The sequence below is a fragment of the Amphiprion ocellaris genome, chromosome 1 (genome assembly GCF_022539595.1).
Source record: "Amphiprion ocellaris isolate individual 3 ecotype Okinawa chromosome 1, ASM2253959v1, whole genome shotgun sequence".
NCBI lineage: Eukaryota > Metazoa > Chordata > Actinopteri > Pomacentridae > Amphiprion > Amphiprion ocellaris.
The window spans coordinates 32,321,442-32,339,757 of record NC_072766.1 but is presented as its reverse complement, the minus strand read 5'-3'; the positions used below and the strand labels follow the sequence as shown (position 1 = coordinate 32,339,757).

At 39.6% G+C, this 18,316-nt stretch overlaps 1 protein-coding gene across 5 annotated transcripts in view; it reads left to right on the top strand.

The window, feature by feature from the left end:
• The window catches only part of lrrk1 (leucine-rich repeat kinase 1), a 66,282-nt gene that overhangs the window by 28,892 nt on the left and 19,074 nt on the right, over window positions 1-18,316 (top strand). For all 5 annotated transcript variants that reach the window (XM_055010042.1, XM_035944503.2, XM_035944502.2 and 2 more), the window contains 14 exons: window positions 1,163-1,275; window positions 2,210-2,280; window positions 4,547-4,676; window positions 4,963-5,075; window positions 5,217-5,431; window positions 7,534-7,698; window positions 8,679-8,851; window positions 10,360-10,480; window positions 11,012-11,171; window positions 11,618-11,796; window positions 11,893-11,990; window positions 12,679-12,850; window positions 12,934-13,106; window positions 13,446-13,585. In XM_055010042.1, the coding sequence (XP_054866017.1) occupies window positions 1,163-1,275; window positions 2,210-2,280; window positions 4,547-4,676; window positions 4,963-5,075; window positions 5,217-5,431; window positions 7,534-7,698; window positions 8,679-8,851; window positions 10,360-10,480; window positions 11,012-11,171; window positions 11,618-11,796; window positions 11,893-11,990; window positions 12,679-12,850; window positions 12,934-13,106; window positions 13,446-13,585 (2,023 nt within the window). The remainder of the gene's footprint in view (window positions 1-1,162; window positions 1,276-2,209; window positions 2,281-4,546; window positions 4,677-4,962; window positions 5,076-5,216; window positions 5,432-7,533; window positions 7,699-8,678; window positions 8,852-10,359; window positions 10,481-11,011; window positions 11,172-11,617; window positions 11,797-11,892; window positions 11,991-12,678; window positions 12,851-12,933; window positions 13,107-13,445; window positions 13,586-18,316) is intronic.

The following is an 18,316-nucleotide window of genomic DNA, read 5'->3' as shown; positions in this document are numbered from 1 at the left end:
AGCATCAAAGACAAGTTGCAGCCCTTGTGGAGTCCAACACCCACCATGATTGTGTTTGACCTTATGTCAAGGATAGGAACAAAGCTTCTCAGTCTTTGATGATCAGTTCTGTTTCTTCTTATTAAAAATATTTGGATGATCATTACAACTAATAAAGAAAATAAAGAAAAATTGAGAATTGGTGGCATTTCCACAGATTTTGAGGGGAAACCCTGCTTATATATAGCAGGATTGTGCAGTGGTTAGCACTCCTGTCTCACAGCTAGAAGGTCCTGGCTTAATTAATAGTGCTGAGACTTAAGTAGTGTCCAAAGGTGCTTTTGCCAAGGAGCTCCCTATATGCCGTAGTTCATGATATATTAGTCCCAAGATAGGGAGTAGGAGTTAGGGAATGATTGGATGATTTTGGACACAAGCCAGGTTTGACTTTCTTAATCTAGAAATGGGTGACATCGGCTACCTTTCTTCTACAGTCTATGGTTTTAGCCAACATAGTGTTCATTTCGTGCTGGCTATAACTATAGCTTCTATAGGGGGTGCCAAACTGTCCTCTAAGTAAAAATAATATATAGGTGTATATTTTTTTGCTTTTTTATCATGAGGATATGTTTGGATCAAAATCTGCATTTCTTAAGATTTTTTACAAATTTTGTTATAGAACCCAGTTCAGAACCAGCAAATCAGGGGGTGGTAAATGGAATAACAAAATAAATTCATTATAACAGACCTTTCTTAGTGTGTTTTTTCTGATATGCATACTCCAAATCAGTAACTTAAAAAGAATATATAGATGAAAAACAAATGCAAATTATTTTAATACTGTCGTTACCTGTTTTAGAACTGATTCATGTAGACAATCACATGCTTCTCCATTTCTTATGAGAGTGTGGCTACTTCAAAACTGTCTCATAATGTCTTTTTTCAGACTGGTATACTGGGTAGAATTGATTGTTACTTCAGGTAGCTTCATGGCCATGGCAGACCTCTGTTAATCCTTGTCATCTTCTACCACTAGTGTCATTCATGCTGTAGAATCATTATTAGCTGGGGGCACCACAAACTGCAGTGTTCTTATCACTTCGGTTTAGCAACTGTCTTTCACTGAACTGAAAATGCAAATGTATGTTTTGCAGTATCTCACCCCTCCTCTCTCTCATGTTAGGCTCTGGTCTCGTTGAGATTGTCTGGGAATCACATTGCAGCACTCCCATCCACCAATAAGTGGAAATGCTCTCAGCTAAGGATGCTTGATCTTTCAAGGAACCAGCTGGGCAAGTAGGTCCACATATACATACTTGTTTGTGTCAGCTGGAGTCAGCTGTTACTTACCTCCGTGGACTGAATCCATCAATAAATGGCATGTGTGAAGGAGTTTATTTGACTAGGAAGCTATGGGACTGATTACAGTCACTAATAGCCAAATGTCTGACTTTGGTTTTCAGATTAATGCAGCATTAGCTCTATATGAATTTTTTCACTAGAGCTAGTCATTCCTCACATGGGATGATTTTCAATCTTAATGCCACTGCTGATTTCACAACACAAGACACTGATGGTATCACACTGAAACTCTGAGACAATGTGAATATTTGGACTATTTATTTTTTAATACACTAAGTAGTTAATTAAGAAAATATTTGGCATGCTAAACTATAATCAGCACTGTTAGTTACAATCTCAGTCTATACATTGTTTTAAAAGACATGATTAGATATGAGATTTGTTAGTGTCAGAGTGAGACGAATATAAATGTATTACTGTACCGAAACGTATTTACTGTATCTTAATAGTCTGAATATGGAGTACTTGTCTCCCTCGCTTAATATTTTGTTTTTTACTTTTTTACGTCGGGAAAATTGGCTCGTTTATAGATAAACTGGAACTAAATCAAAATAGGCTAAACTACATAGATAGATAGATAGATAGATAGATAGATAGATAGATAGATAGATAGATAGATAGATAGATAGATAGATAGATAGATAGATAGATAGATAGATAGATAGATAGATAGATAGATAGATAGATAGATAGATAGATAGATAGATAGATAGATAGATTTATTGTTATTTTATCAGTCTATATAGTCAATCTATATTCTCACATTTATATGAATATGAGGGCTGTTGTCATTCCTTGTTGATGCTTTTGTAAGTTTTTTTTGTAACATTAGTGGACTTGTTTTTGCACCTTGAATGGTGTCTTTTAGAACAGAAGAGGTGCCCAAATCCAGGAGAATGGCCTTCCTGACTACATGGAGCAGAAGAGACCCAGACCCAGGTAGATGCGCTTTAAATGCATTGAAATCATTTGAATCTTGAATGCAACAAAACACACACACACACACACAGACACACACACGCACGCACACACACACACACACACAATCAGTCATTTACCAGTGTCCATGTGAAAGCTTGTAATTTTGTTCTGTCCACAGAAAGTATATACAGAACCTGTTGTGGAGGCAAGACCTTCTTTAAATCTTGAAAAAAGTTATTTCCATGCAATGAATTTTTTTCTTGAAGTGACACCTTTGAAATTATGACTGACTATTGTTCAAAGTTCAAAGTTCTGTTTATTGTCTCCTGTGGGAGAAATTTGTCTTGGAAAAAAGCAAAAAAGCAAGCTGCACTGCAACACATGACAGAATACATACCACTAAAAACACATCAAATATGTAGCATATAATCTCAGACATATAAATAAGTTACAATAATATGAAAAATTTAAATACACACCTACCCCCATACATACATCCCAACATACACAGCATTTAATTACCTCCTTTTGGTAGCTACACCTAACTGCTCATTAATGAGCCTGATTCAGAGAGGGATAAAAGAGTGTTTAAAACCACTGTGTACCTCCTGCCTGAATTCAACAGTTCATACTCTGGAAACAGGACATGTGATGTGTCAGACAGGATGTTGTTTGCCTGCCTGATGGTGACCTACACAAACAAGTCTTGTGGCATGAGTGGAGCAGGGGTACCCATGGTCTTACTTCATCTTCACCAGGTTATGAATCTGAGTTTCGGATTTGACTGTAAGAGCCCCAAACCAGCAGGTGATCCCGTACCTAAGTATGGACTCAATGGTCGCACAGTGAAAATGATGGATTCTGGCACAAACACTTGCCACCTGCGTGTGCCAGCTGAGGTCGCTATGAATGTGCACACCTAGGTATTTAAAAGAGGTGACCTATTTGATGTTGTTGCCCTATATGGCCACAGGAATATGGTCACCCACTGATTTGGGGTTCAACAGTATCTCAACAGTTTTTTCTGTTAATCTGCAGTTTGTTGGTGTCACACCAGTCAATAAGTTCATCCACAGCAATTTTATGATGGCCTTGATTGCATGTGAGCAAACTGAGAAAACCGGTATCGTCTGAAAACTTAATGACATATTGATCTGGCTGAGTCTTGACACAGTCGTTGGTGTACAAAATGAAGAGGAAGCGTGAAGTGATGCACTCCTGGGGGACCCCTGTGCTGCTTACAGCAGTGATAGAGAGGACAGAGTTGAATTTTACCTGCCGTGAACAGTTTGAAATCAAAGAATGATATCACATATACATATTAGAAATGGGTTGACATTCAGATCAACCATGTTTTTAAGAAGAATGTGTGGTTAGATGGAATTAAAAGAAGAACTAAAATCGATAAAAAGCAGCCCGGCATATGCTGCAGGACTTTCTAGGTGCTTCAAAGCCAGGTGCATCACAGTAGGCATGGCATCACAAATCCTGCGTTTTTTCGAATGAGTAAATTGAAAAGGATCAAGCGATTGCTCCACCTCTGTGCATAAAAAACCTAGTAGGAGCCTCTCTAGAGACTTCGTAAGATTCGAAGTGAGAGTCACTGGTCGATTATCATTGTTGACCTGGGTGCATGCTTGTTTAGGGTCTGGGATTATGATAGATTTTTTTCCAGAGCTCTGGTATGGAGTGTGTGTCTATGGAGAGCTGAAAAAGTCTATGTCAAACTGGTGAAAGCTCTTCTGCAAATGTTATGAGCAGAAAAGCTGATATGTTATCTGGTTCCAGTGTTTCCCCCACTTTTATGGATTTAAAAACTCTGGTGACAGATCGAGGGTCAACAACAATCATCCTTCATGATAACCTCATCCACATTGCAACATACATTCTCTAAAATAACATTGCTTTCTTTGACATTATCGGTTTCAAAACGCAGATAAAAATTATACTGTAATAGGTAGTGCTTGCCTGTTTTCATGATTGTTTTTGTTTACACTAATCACTACCTGTTTTCATAATTTTTCTGAATTATAAAGATTGATCATTTTTAAAGAAATGTATTTATCTTTCCTTTGTGTATTTAGAGCTTGTATACCTCTCAGCTCACTGACCTTAATTTGCATGGATGTTAAAATTCTCATATTCACATATAAGTGTGTGTTTCACAGCTATTTCAGAGGAAATGCGTCATACCAAGAATCTAGTTCCGTGGAAGTTATTGTTTCTAGCCTATGAACTCGTTCCAGTAGTAGCTGTGACCCTCTGCATGGCTGTGTTTTGGCAGTGTGTCCCATCGAGTTCTCCACTGTTATGAAGGATTCACTGGAAGTGCTTTTTCTAAATGACAACCAGCTGGAGTGTGTTCCCCAGTCAGTGTGTAGTCTGCACAGCCTCACTGAGCTCTACCTCTCCAAGTGAGTCCCTCTGTCTTTTTCGATTTATCTTAGAAGTTATTTGAACTCGTGAGAAGCACAAACAATAAACTAGAGTGTATATTTAGTATTTCTAGGTTAGCCACCTAAATTAGTTCAGTCCCAGTCAACTGCTGCTTTGGTATAATGTCTGTGCTCCTTCTACAGGTGTTTAAAGCTTTTTTTATGCTAATTTCTCTGCTCTTACATACTCCTTTGAATTTACATAGCTTTAACACCCTCCCTTCAGAGTGAAAGGCTGACCTATGTTTTCTCACTCTGGTAACAGTAATCCTGGAATCCGGCTACTTCCAGCAGAGCTTGGTCAGCTGTCCAACCTGTGGCAGCTGGACATTGACGATCTCAACATCACTAATGTCCCCCCAGAAGTAAAAAAAGAAGGTACTGTCAAATGTACATTTACTTGTATTGTAATATATTTGATTTGTTGCAATGATGTCCTCTCTTCAGTTTGTTGATAACTTGCAATGTAATGCAGTGTAATATCCTCAAAAACAAATACTTCCCTCTCTGGTGGGTCAGGTCCTGCGTCTGTCCTGGCTTTCCTCCGGGCTAACCTTCGAAAAGCAGAGCCTTGTAAACTGCTGAAGATGCTTGTGATTGGCCCATCAAGACAGGGGAAGACGGCCCTTCTGGAGGCTCTGCAGACCGGCAAGGCATTCCCCTTCACCCTATCAGAACGCAGCATCTCTACCTCCACCTGGGAGCTGGACAAACCCAATCGAGGAAAGAACAATGTGAGAGAAGCAGCACATCCATGTACTATACACTCACAGCACACACAGTAAATGGTCTAGATTTCAGACCATGAAAACTACTTCTGAAAGTAGTTTAAAATCCTGTAATTTTGGTGTACCTGTACTATGGGACTGGTGAGTTTAATCTGCTTTTGGATTCAATGGATTTCTAGAACTGAGAGCATTTCAGCAAAAGTCCAAGGGATTTTTAGCTTTGATCCTCCACAGCTGTGGTTTATGAATAAATAATGCCAAATTAAATGATCTTCCCATCAACCTCAATTTTTATGCTTATTACTATGAAGAGAGACAATGATACCTTCATGGTGGTAGAAAAATTCAAGTTGTTTTGCCCACTCTGGAATTGGAGAACAATACTGAATCGACTCCCCACTGATCATGGAAAAGTACTCCTCCATTTTGCAGACATGCTTCATTCTCTGGCTTTGAGGAGAAGGATTCATATTAAAGTACTATAATAACGCTAAACATACCTCAAACCATTGCAAGACCTGATTCACCTTGTTCTTTGGCTGTTTCAGCACTGAAGCAAATGAAAACTGGGAGGAATGAGATCACTTGGTCTCATGTGGGTTGGAAGGTAAGGGAAGATGCTAGTCAGCGCTTAGTGGCATTGAAGCTGCAGTTGCCAAGGAGGAGTCTGCTGAAATCAGAGGTCAGGCTCAGCTGCTCCAAAGCTTCCCACACTGTCTCCAGTCATTCAGTCACAAGCTGCGGGTCTGGACCATGTTGTGCCACTGTTCCTACCTCGCATGAGAGATGAGAATGTCTGGCATGCTGCACTTTGTCCAGTAATAAGAAAAAACACATGGTCTTTTGGCATGCGGCTGGTGGTGAAGGCAACAGAGTGACCTCCTAGTGCTCAGGTTTGGTGTGAATCGCAACTGTCTCCTTTGCCAACATCTGTTTTGTTTGAATGGATTCCGTGACTTGCCGTAGTGGTGGACATGACGCCCATATTGGACCTGTATGCACTGGACAGCCATATCAAAGATCGTGCTTTTCGCATGCAAGCTGGGTTTTCATAACAGGCACACATTGGCTGCAAGTTCATTAACTTAAACAAACTCTGATGAGTAGATCAGATCTATCTGAGTATTATCTTAGCATGTGCTGTTCAGGTTTTAGGATTTACGTAGTTCTAGATAGTTTCTTTTTGATTTTAGAATTCTCTTCCGTGGCTGTCATGGTTTATTTTATGTTCTGTCTTGTCTTCCTCTGCCCCACCTGCTTGCTTGACGTCTGAAGGGCTTCCACCTTCACTACCGGCTTTCTACTTGACCCCCAGAGGGCTTTTGCCATCGTTGCTGGCCCTCAGCCTAGGTCCTGGGAGAGCTTCAAGTTTGTCGCTGGTCTCCTGCCAGACCTCCAGAAGAGTTATGCTTCACCATTTGTCCTACTTTCTCAAAGGGTCTGTCTTCACTACATGCCCCCTGTCTGGGTGCTGAAGGACGCTCGTCTTTGCTACCAGCTCCCCTTCTCTACTGCCCTGTCTGGGCCGTTCACTTTACCAACCTGGTCTTTCTGCTCAGTTCTGGGTTGTTTTCTTGAGCAGCCCCTGCTGCCAGGTCATCCTCTGGATTCCAGTTTTCCTTGCCTTTAGGCCCCTGCCCAAGCTCCCCAGCTTCCCCGATTTCAGTTCCCTGGTTTGTTTGACCAGATGTTTGAGTCCTCCTTTTGCCCTTTAAGTCATAGCAGTATTTCAATTAAAGGGATGCAACTCAAGGAAGTGTGACCTTCTATACTAAGATGCTATGATGGTCAGTGACACAAATTTGCTTGTATTTGATTGGGGAAACACAAATACGGGAGAATCTTAAATAACTGTCCTTCAATTTACACATGATGTTGTATGTTTTGTATTTTTAAATGTTTCTATACCCTGTTTTCTCTGCATAATTTTCTAAACATGGCAGTAGTTTCACAGGTATTATAGCTTTTATTTTTACTGTTCATTTTTCTGAAAGGTGTTAAGCTATTCACAGTAGGGACTAATGGACTGTTCAAAATCTGAGAATCTCCTATTCACCAATGCATTCCCTTGTTTAGAGCTGAGCTATTTCATGTGTTATTGTACACAGAAGGACTTTGTGTTGTTCAACGTGTGGGACATTGGTGGTCAAGCCAGCATGTCCACAGTGAACCAGTGTTTCTTCACTGATAAGGCCCTGTACGTGGTGATCTGGAACCTTGCTCTCGGAGAGGAGGCTGTGGCCAACCTGCAGACATGGCTGCTCAACATTGAGGTAAGTTTCAGCTCACCCACAGAGTGTTCGGCAGACAGCTGATCATCTGTACTTTAAACTGGACTTTAATGAGAAATCTAGACAAATGAATCCGATCAGTTTTTAGTGCTGAATGAACAGATGATCTTTGTGTTTCCACTGAGTCAGAGGTGTGCTCTAATTTAAAAGAAAAATCATTTGGCTCCCTGACCAAATAAACTAACCGAAGGTTACAGGAGGCAACTTTATGGAAGCTTGAATTTCATGTAATTGTTCATGGAAACCTTAGAAGTTTAGCTGTAGCAATTCTTTGTTCTTTGTTTGTGGATTGTTGAAACAGTAATTACAAATACAAAAAATTTCCTATGTTTGCAATTTTTTTTTCCTATTAGCATTGTTAATGCAATATCATTTTGATGTGATCCTGTCCATGTGTGTCTTGATGCCAGAGTTTCTACTTTTAAGCTAACTCACCTGTCAGCAAGTGAGGGCCTGAAACTTTAACTCTAAATCGTCAACTTAAGAGTGAAACATTCCTAACTACAAGTAAAGAACAAAGTGTGATAAATGTCATCAAAACTCCACTCCACCCTGTCAGAGTTCAAATTATAATTTGATTAACTACATGTATTCTCAGAGAGGAATAGCCAGTCTACTGCAAGGATTTACATCTGATTTGGGTTCAGATTTTGTTTTGTTTTTGTAAAAGTGATGTTTGTTTGTGAAATGCACGGGGTGTCCGAAAGCGCAAGGTAATTTTGTTTGTGGGTACATCTGTATTAAACGGCCACATTCTATGGTGCCGTGATTTCTGCCATGATTTTTTTCAAAATTTCAGCTGTCGGAAATGCTACGACTGAAAAGCCTTGTGCTCTCTGAGTGCTTTTCTTGTTGTATCTGTGTTCATTTGATTATCTGACTGTCCATTTTACAAATCAATTTTTTTTTCTCATAATGCACATTTTATAAGTATACTACTGTCTGTGTGTTGTTGTCTACAGGCTCGAGCGCCTAACTCTGTAGTGATAGTTGTGGGAACACATTTAGATCTCATTGATTCCAAGTTTCGCACAGAGAGACTGGCAACACTGAGAGCTTATGTTCTGGCTCTGTGCCGATCTCCATCAGGGGCTCGAGCCACTGGCTATCCTGACATCACCTATAAACATCTGCAGTAAGCATACATTTTACATTTTGTTGTTTATGCATTTACACTATGGGTCAAAAGTTTTAAAACACACAAATTTTTCCAGTTTTTTATTGGAAATAAACGTCTATGTTGATGTTAATGTACAGATGTAACAGCTGAACATATTCGTGGCATTCTTTAAACAATGGAAATCAAATATTCTTCAGAAAGTTCTTCCCAACTCTGTTGCAGAAGTTCCCATAAATGTGTGGCACTTGTAGGTTGCTTTGCTTTCACTCTTCTGTCCAGTTCATCCCAAACCAGATCCATGGGGTTTAAGTCTGGAGACTGTGCTGCCACTCCATGTTTTCAAGCTTACCATCTTGCTCTTTTTTCCTAAGATAGTTCTGGCATAGCTTGAACTTATGTTTTGAGCCATTATCTTGCTGTAGGATTAACTCCTGATCAACTAGGAACATACCAGAGGGTTCTGCATGGTGCTGCAGAATGATGTGGTAGCTGTTTTGGTTCAGGGTTCCTCTCACTCAGAACAAGTCACCAACCCTGGATCCAGCAAAACAGCTCCAGATCATCACACTTTCTCCTCCATGTTTGACAGTTGATGTCACACACTGAGGAACCATCCTTTCTCCTACTCAACCTGTCAAACCTGCAACTCGAAGTCTTCTCTTCACATTTGAAATTGTGACTTGCTTACTACGACCACTATTAAGCTGTGCTTGAAGCTGGCGTCCTGTGAGCCGCCTATCACCAAGCTGTTGACTCCCAGAAACTTGTCTTCTGATTTTATTGTGGCTTTGGGTCTTCCAGACATCTTCATGTTTGAGTTTCCCCCAGTTTGAGTGCCCTTTGATGGTGAAGAATCCTGTACTCACTGACACCTTGACTTTCTTCGCAAATTCTCTGTAGGAAAGATCTACATTTTTAAGTGGTACGATGGTCTGTCTATCTTCTATTGTTAATTGCCTTTTCCTCACCATTTTTATAACAACACACTACTTTCTGCAGTACAATACTGTTCAAATAAAGCTCTCGAGGGTGTGGTGCCACTGTGTGTTCCAACACTACTTTTATGCAGACAGAGGGGGTTGTAAGTAATCAAGAAAAGTTGGGACACCTGTAGGATTTGGCAGCACCAATTTTCAAGGCTTGATCAACCTCCATTGCCACAGAACAGCTTTAAGTTGTTAACCCATTTCTTCCTCCCTGAAAAAGGCCTTTTTGTATCATTCTGAAATGTACATTTTTTTTCAGTTTGTGTAATCTTTTTTTTTTTTAACCTCCGGCAGTTCACCACTTACCTTTGTACCATTTCAAGCTATTCATTGGAGTTGAACTACTTGAATTTCAATTTGAAAAATCTGGAAAAATTGAGATGTTCTATAACTTTTGACCGATAGTGTTTATAGATAAGAACCTGTTGCAGTGTTTCCGTGTGCGTCGAGCCAGTTGTTTCAACATTATAAGAATCAAACTTACGTTCATCCATCTGAAGAAAGTATACAAGTGTGTATTTGTGTCTTGTTACTCAGTGAAGTGTCCAGTAAGTCCCTGGAGGGTTTAGATGATCTGAAGATGCTGATCTACAATGTGGCTCTCTCCATGAAAGACACCAGCAGCTCAACCTGTGGCAGTAAACTTCTCGGCAGACTGGTGAGTGAAGCAGTGTGGCTTGTGGTGCTCTAAACTGTGTGCCTGTGGAGAGAAAGCTTCACAGTTTGAACCCATAGAGAAAAGCTGCCTAATATATGCATACAGCAGCACAGGCACATATCAGTGTTTTTGTTTCTCCAATCAAAAATATTTGAGGAACAAAAAACAGAGCTTTATCAATAACAAAGCATACTTGAAATGATCCAAGAAAGAAATTATGACACAGCAGCATTAAAAATGCTTTTTTAACCAGGACTTGTAAAAATCACAATATATTTACCAGAATTAGAAACTTGTTTATCTGTAGCCAAAAGTCAAAGTAGAATTTCAGTAGATTTTACTGTGTAGGTACATCCAATGTATTGAGTGCAGGGCATTCACAATATATATGCATTCTATATGGCCAGCCATGAATGACATGGTGTTCAAAAGACTACATAGAAATCATGTACATGCCATAATGATCTGTTACTTTCTTCCTGTGTGTTCTATTGCACATATAGATTTTGTTACCCTTGTCTGCTCCATCAGATTCCCAGGAGCTACCTGACACTTCAGGAAGCAGTCATTGCAGAAAAGCAGAGAAGACATGCTCAGGGAGAAGTCCAGTACCTGACTGATGTCCAGTTGGATAACATCATTAAGCAGAACCCGGGAAGTGACATCAGAGACTATGAGGACCTACAGATCGGTACTACGATTTATTCACTCTAAAATGTAAAAATAGTTAGTTTGACATGTCAAACAATTCACGCTACTTAGATTCACAGAGACATTGTATGTGATATTTGATAGATGTGCTATTTAAATAACGGAGACATGACTTGACTTGTGTTCTTTGTTCCGTGTTTTACTGAACATCTGACACAAAGAGACTGTAAGGAGAATTAGGAAAAATACACAGCAAGCTCATTTAGACTTTGTGCCATGTTTGTGTGAATTTAAATACAAGAGGTGGCTGAGTTACTGAAGAGGTGATAATGACTTCCAGATTGTCAGACTGTCCAGATAAAGATTCAGCCTGTTGATGCTGCTGGTGTACTAAAATATTTACCTTATATCAGTAACACTGACCATAATTTATGAAGAAACATCATCCTTACCGCTTTCCTCTTCTTTGTTTTTATCTACATCCAGCCATTAATTTCTTAATAGACACAGGGACTCTGCTGCACTTCCCTGACACCAGCCATGGCTTGTGTACCCTCTACTTCCTGTGTCCTGTGTGGCTGTCAGAATGCCTAGAGAGGATCATTTACATCAAGTCCTCACGCTCTGTAGCCAGGAATGGAGTGATCCGAGCTTCAGACCTCAGGGTGAGACTTAGGATGCTCATGTTTCTATGATATTTTGTGTGTTAATGATGATGCTAAGTTTCTGTGGTGCCGCCTATGATGATGTCTGTTATGCAGATGCTGTTGGTAGGAACAGGGATCACTCAGGAGACAGAGGAACAGTATTTCCAGTTTCTGGCCAAGTTTGAGATTGCTCTGCCTGTGGCCAACGACAGGTAAAAGAACTTGATATACACTGTGATCCCTGTATAGTTTGAAGTTTACTCTATTATGTATGCTTGCTGTACAAACTGCACAATAATTACATAGCAGAAAGCCAAGAGTAGCAATGATCATATCCTATTCAATGTTTCGTTGTTTCTTTTTACTGCATATGTAGTCCCACAGTTTTTGTACCACACAATTTCACATTGAAATATGCACCACTGTCAACCATAGCGCATTCCTCATATACACCTAGTGAATTTTCATAATTACCATTGCAACCATCCCAAATACGTTAGCAACACTCCAGCATCATGGAAACAACGTCTATTAACAACACAACAACCCCCCTTGTGAAGTGTCCAAGTGAATATTAGTAACAATTATACACACCCTAGTAAAAATCTTAAACATTAAACTACTTCCAAGATGGTTATCATTTTAGTAAACACTCATCAACCAACCAACTACCACAGAGGATATTTTCAAACACCCTAGCATCCATATGCAATGTGCCTAATAATGAGCTATGCCCCTGAGGGCAACACATAAGCCATCATATAATGCCAAAAATGCAAAGGTAATATGAAAGCAACCTACAAACAACCACATTTCTGCAGTTGTGCTGAACAGCAGGCAAGAAGTTTATATAAAAACTGTGTAACTGTAATTGTGTATTGTTTATTTTTTTGGTTGTAGCTATCTGCTACCCCACCTCCTTCCTCCCAAGCCAGCCATGGACATCTACGCCTTTCGCCAGCAATCAAACAACACCCTTCAGCGCCTTTTCAAGATGAGTTTTGTTCCTGCTGGATTTTGGGAGCGTTTAATTGCTAGGATGCTCATAAGCCTAAAAGAGATGGACCTGCAGGTACTGAACCCAACGCATTCTTATCATTCGCCAATTTTACTGTTTTTGTTACGTTCATGGCATGAAATGTTGTGTTCTTGCAGTCATTCGAGACCAAAACAAAAACCACCAGGAGCAGGCAGAGCAGGAATTCTGTGATCTACAGCTTTGCTGGAGCCCAGCAGAGGAGCCGCTGCAGTACCTTTAGAGTCAGACGCAGCAAGACCATCTACTGGAAGGAGGGGCTGCTGGTTACTTTTGATGGAGGTTGCCTCAGGTCAGAATTGTAACTAGAAGGATTGTGGGTACAATTCATTAGACAAATGAGTTCAGAAATTCAGCAAGTGTTAAGGATGTTTAACTTCAATCAGATTCAAAGTCTCTGAACAAGGATAAAGGAAACACAAACTTCAACAACAGCCAGTATGATATTACTTAATGGAATTGCTGATTCATGGAAGGTGGGTAGATTAGCATGTCCCACATTCAATTTAAGATAAACATGGTATTTTACAACAAGATTTGCTACAATCAATCAACAGGGTGAATCAGAAGATGGTGACATCAGCTGGAACTTAAGTGGGACGAGGTGGTTACTCGTGTTTATGTCTTGCAGCGTGGAATCATCAGAAGTGAACTGGAAGAGGAGGAAGAGTGGAGGCATAAAGATCATCTGCCAGTCAGAATCGAGGGATTTCTCTGCAATGGCATTCATCACAGACCATGTCAACTCTCTAATCGAGCAGTGGTTCCCCGGTTAGTACACTACCATTTCAGTGGATTCAGACACCTTCACTACCGGTCAAACGTTTTGCAACTCCCCAATTTTTCCAGTTTTTTATTGGGAATTATGAATGTTAATGTCTCATTGTACTCTGAAATGAAAGCATAGACAGCCCGAGACAATCACTCTTCCTCCTCCATGTTTGACAGTTGATGTCACACACTGAGGAACCATCCTTTCTCCTACTCGATGACATACATAAATCCTGCATGATGAACCAAAGATTTCAAATTTTGACTCATCAGTCCATAATACCTTCTTCCAGTCTTCAGTAGTCCACTGACAGTGTTTCATGGCCCGGACAAGCCTCTTTGTATTGTTCCGACGTCTTAGCAATGGCTTTCTTGCTACAACTCGACCTGTCAAACCTCCAACTCGAAAGCTTCTCTTCACAATTGTAATTGAAACTTGCTCACCACAACAACTATTCAGCTGTGCCTGAAGCTGTTGTCCTGTGAGCAGCCTATCACCAAGCTGTTGACTCTCAGAAACTTGTCTTCTGATTTTGTTGTGGCTTTAGGTCTTCCAGACATCTTTCTGTCAGAGTTTCTCCCAGTTTCTGAGTGCCTTTTGATGGTGAAGAAAACTGTACTCACTGACACTTTGACTTTCTTCGCAATTTCTCTGAAAGACCTACTTTAATACATTCCATCACTTGGAAAGGTTTAAATAACCTCAGAGAGTGCAAACTGCAGGGATATAATCCAACTTTGAACTACCAGAACTTTTTTCTCTGCACCAAAAAGTCAAATTTAACATGATTGCATGACCTGATGAAAATGCAGTGCATTTGCTTGGAGATGCCGAAGCTTGCAGCTGGTCCAGCTGTCTTGCACTTCCCATAATGGACAGTGATCAATGCTGTGGCAGCAGGCTCTAAAGTCTTATAGTGCATTCGCTTGTCGATTTAACATACAGAGCAATTACAAGTATGTTTGAAAACCTGTACCTGTACCTGTGGATGAACGAGCGCTTGACAATTTTGCTGCATTGTATTGTTGTAACAGGCCACAGAGTGGCACTATTGCAACAGTTCTTGACTATAAAGCATTTTACACTGGGACCAATAGTATGTGTCAGCATGCCTGGAATCTGTACTTTACAGACTTCAAGGGCTGCAAGTCTGGAGTCCTTCATTTTAAGACAGCGCCACCTTCTGCATAGATGATCCACTAAGTGCATGACTTTTGGTTTTAAAGATGAATCCCATCCAAGATGCTATTTGTGATTTTCAGTGGTTTATTATTATTATCTTTATTATGTCAGCCTATTAGAATTTCAAAATTCCCATAGACTGACATTTTTTAAAAAATCATATAAAATCAACAAGTAATCACACTAAAGCCCCTTCCAGACATGAGACATTGGACTGGACAATACACCAAGTGATGTATGTTGCATAGTAATGCACTTACAGACCATATCTAAGCTTATAGCAGCTGATCAAAGTATCTAAGTAACTAACAGCCCAGTTGATTTCTGATTTCTATAAACAGTGAAACTGAAGGCTTAGGACTCAACCTGAGGACGGCTGCAATGTCAGAAAATATTAAACCGCAGCTGATAAACTGACTTTGTGGGACAGTTCACCTGTCTGAGGTGACGACAAGTTCATAGTGTGTTAGATCGCCCATTCTGATTTCTCCCTGTCTAGATAATTCCTATACCTAATTAATGAAGTTACTACAGTTACTTAATATGTGAAGTGTGATAGTTAGGATCAGTTGTTGCATGTTGTTAGTGTAAGGCAAACTAAACTAATACAAAGAACACGTGAATGCAGGACTAGGTGACAGAGGAGAGAGAGAGCAATGTCTGCCAACTCAGCGGGCTGACTTATATAACCCAGGGACACTGGCCTGGTGTACCCAGGTAATTAGATGATAATGGCAAGCTCTACCCAGCAAGAGATCTGCAAGAGAGAGCACAACACCACGGTTCTGAGGCCATAACAAGTAAATATCTGCAGCATCCAACAGGTGTGACATCCATATGAGGATCTATAAAGCAAAACAGTTGTACACATTTATGCACGTGGAACAACAGAAATAACTTCATAATTACTTCTAATTATGTTACACTGTACAAGTCCCGCTGTGTGCATTTCTTCATGTCACACGGTGTCATTGTTTATAAGCTACAGTTCAGTCATTTTGTTAAATAAAGGCTATCTTCACGTTAAGTCCTGAACTGCATCAAATATTTTGGACCCAGTCGCTCGATCATAAGAGAACATGAAGAGAACTGTAAGGTTGAAAAAATTAAACAAAGTCAAATTTGTTTAATTGAAAGAGAAATATGGCCAAACGGCAGGGATGTCATACACTTAAAGACTGCTTAACCATTTGGATTTAAAACCATCACCATTGTGCAAACCCTTACAGAGGGATCTAGTTTTTTCAATATATTATGGCCTGCTTAAGTAAATATCTCACTCTGACTCTTCTTTGATATGATTTTTTTTTTGACTTCTTAGCATAAAGTGGTATGGGTTACATAATAAGGTAATTAGTGCTCCTGCGTAGACATTTCACAATTGAGTCCAGTTTAAACAGATATGATTGGTAGTTGTACAATAAACAGGAGGGCACAGGACTACACAGCTACATGCAGTCCATGCAGTAGTATTGCTATTTTTTGCTTTTAATTTTAACTCCTTTATCTCACTGTCAGGAGGCCCTTTCTGTCAGAGAACTCAAGCTGTTACTGTTCTCTTCTTAGCAACCAAACTACATTGATTTAATCATTAAATTGCTCTGGCAAGAACAAGGGAACTGTTACTCTGTGACCTTCATGTTTTAACACATTAGTTTGGTAACACAAACAAACCAACTGGTTGAGGGAAGTGGTTCACCAGCGACTACAATGTGAATGATGAAATTAGAAAATGGCCATAAATAGGTATTTAATGAAAACTGCTTTACTGCGCCCTCTGCCAGCAAATAACGTAAAATATCAAAAATGTGGTTGATAATTATTGACAGGGAATTTCTACAAAATATTTTGACACAAAAATTGTTACTCTGAATGAACAAAACACAGACTAGTTCTGCAAAGTGCGTTCTGAATGTTTATCAGTTTTGCATTAAAAAAAATACTTTTAGAAATGAGCGCACTTATGTTGCAATAAGCAACATTTAAGTAACACATATAGAACATTTACATGGGTATTTAATACAATGCTCTCATGTGTACAATAGCACCCTCTTATGGTAGATATGGGTCATTTTTTCCATCACAATGTTTGCAAGCCCTTATGTTCTATTAAACTTTTTGCTTTGTACTACCTACCATGTAGGCCCTAGATAAAGTTTTAAAGTTGGTATTGAAAATAATAATCTTAACAAAAACAATAGGGTCCCTGCTTTGCAGCAGTTTGTGTTTGGGCCCTAATAAAAATAATTACTTACTCCAAACAAAGTAGTGCACATACACCTTACACCAGGGCTATTCAATTAAAAATTGACTGGGGCCGGATTTTCAGACTAAGAACATGAGCTGGGCCGGATGTTTTTAGCAGACAGTGAGCAAAGTTAACCATTTAAAATAAACACAAACAGATAAGATAACAAACACACTGGATGTTTATTAATGTATAGCCACATCCAAAAGGACATAAACACAATAGAAGAGCAGTACTTAAACTAAACCTGTGCTGAAATACTGCTTCTTTAAATTTTACATTTCAAACACACAACTTCAACACGTTTTGATAGGTAAATATAAGCACAGGTTAAGGTGCATATGAACATAAAAACTAAGTGCCGATTAGAAACACCATCTTTTGTTTTGGTTACATCTGAAAGTGCATTAAAAAGTAACTTGGTTAACAGTAACTTTTCAGAACTTGAGACATTTTTCTTCTTTTGAAATAACAAAAAACAGAGTTTGTCCCTGTCCATATTTGGTCTCATCTGAGACAGTCACATCTTCAGTGCATATAATCAAAAAAAATAAACAGTCGGCACAGTGATAGTTACTATCCCTTTGAAACGAAATAAAGCTGACATCAAAGTGCATAATAAAGTGCAACTAAGTGAAATAACTGTCAAAACAAAATGTCTTTCTTAAATATTAAACTTATAATAAGTGAACAGAAAATAGTCACATAAATACATAAAACTACCTTTAGTGTCTGCTACAGCACGCTGCTTTATTGCACTTACCATGTCTCGAAGACATCTGTGGCGAGAACATCAACCCTGTGAATGTTTGACGTGTCAGACCTGTTTGATAGCAGATGTCACACTCGTCTTAACTTTATCGTCCGTTAAAACTTCATCCACAACAGCCAACATGCAGTCCTTCACAGTTTCTGAGTCTGTGAACGGCCTCTTTTTCGTGGCCCTTTCCTGAGCTGTGCAGGTCCGCTTCATTGTAGTACAGCTCCGGTTGTAAGATGCAGTCAAACTCTGAATTATAGCCGCTCTCTCATGACATCCCTCGGGAAAGTTTGTCCGAAACGCGGCACGTTTTTCCAACGTGGTGTCTTCGGACATGATAATCTTTCAGCGCTGCAAAGCACTCGTTGCAGAGTAAACGCATTGGTTTGGCGTTCAGACTTGGTGGTAAATAAATAAATACTTGTCAGTCCACGCAGGATTAAACCGACGGTTTTCCTCGCCGATTTGTCGTTTCAGGATAGAAAAAGACATGCTGCTATTTTCGCCTGTATAGAACCGCTAATGTTAACTTTTCAAACG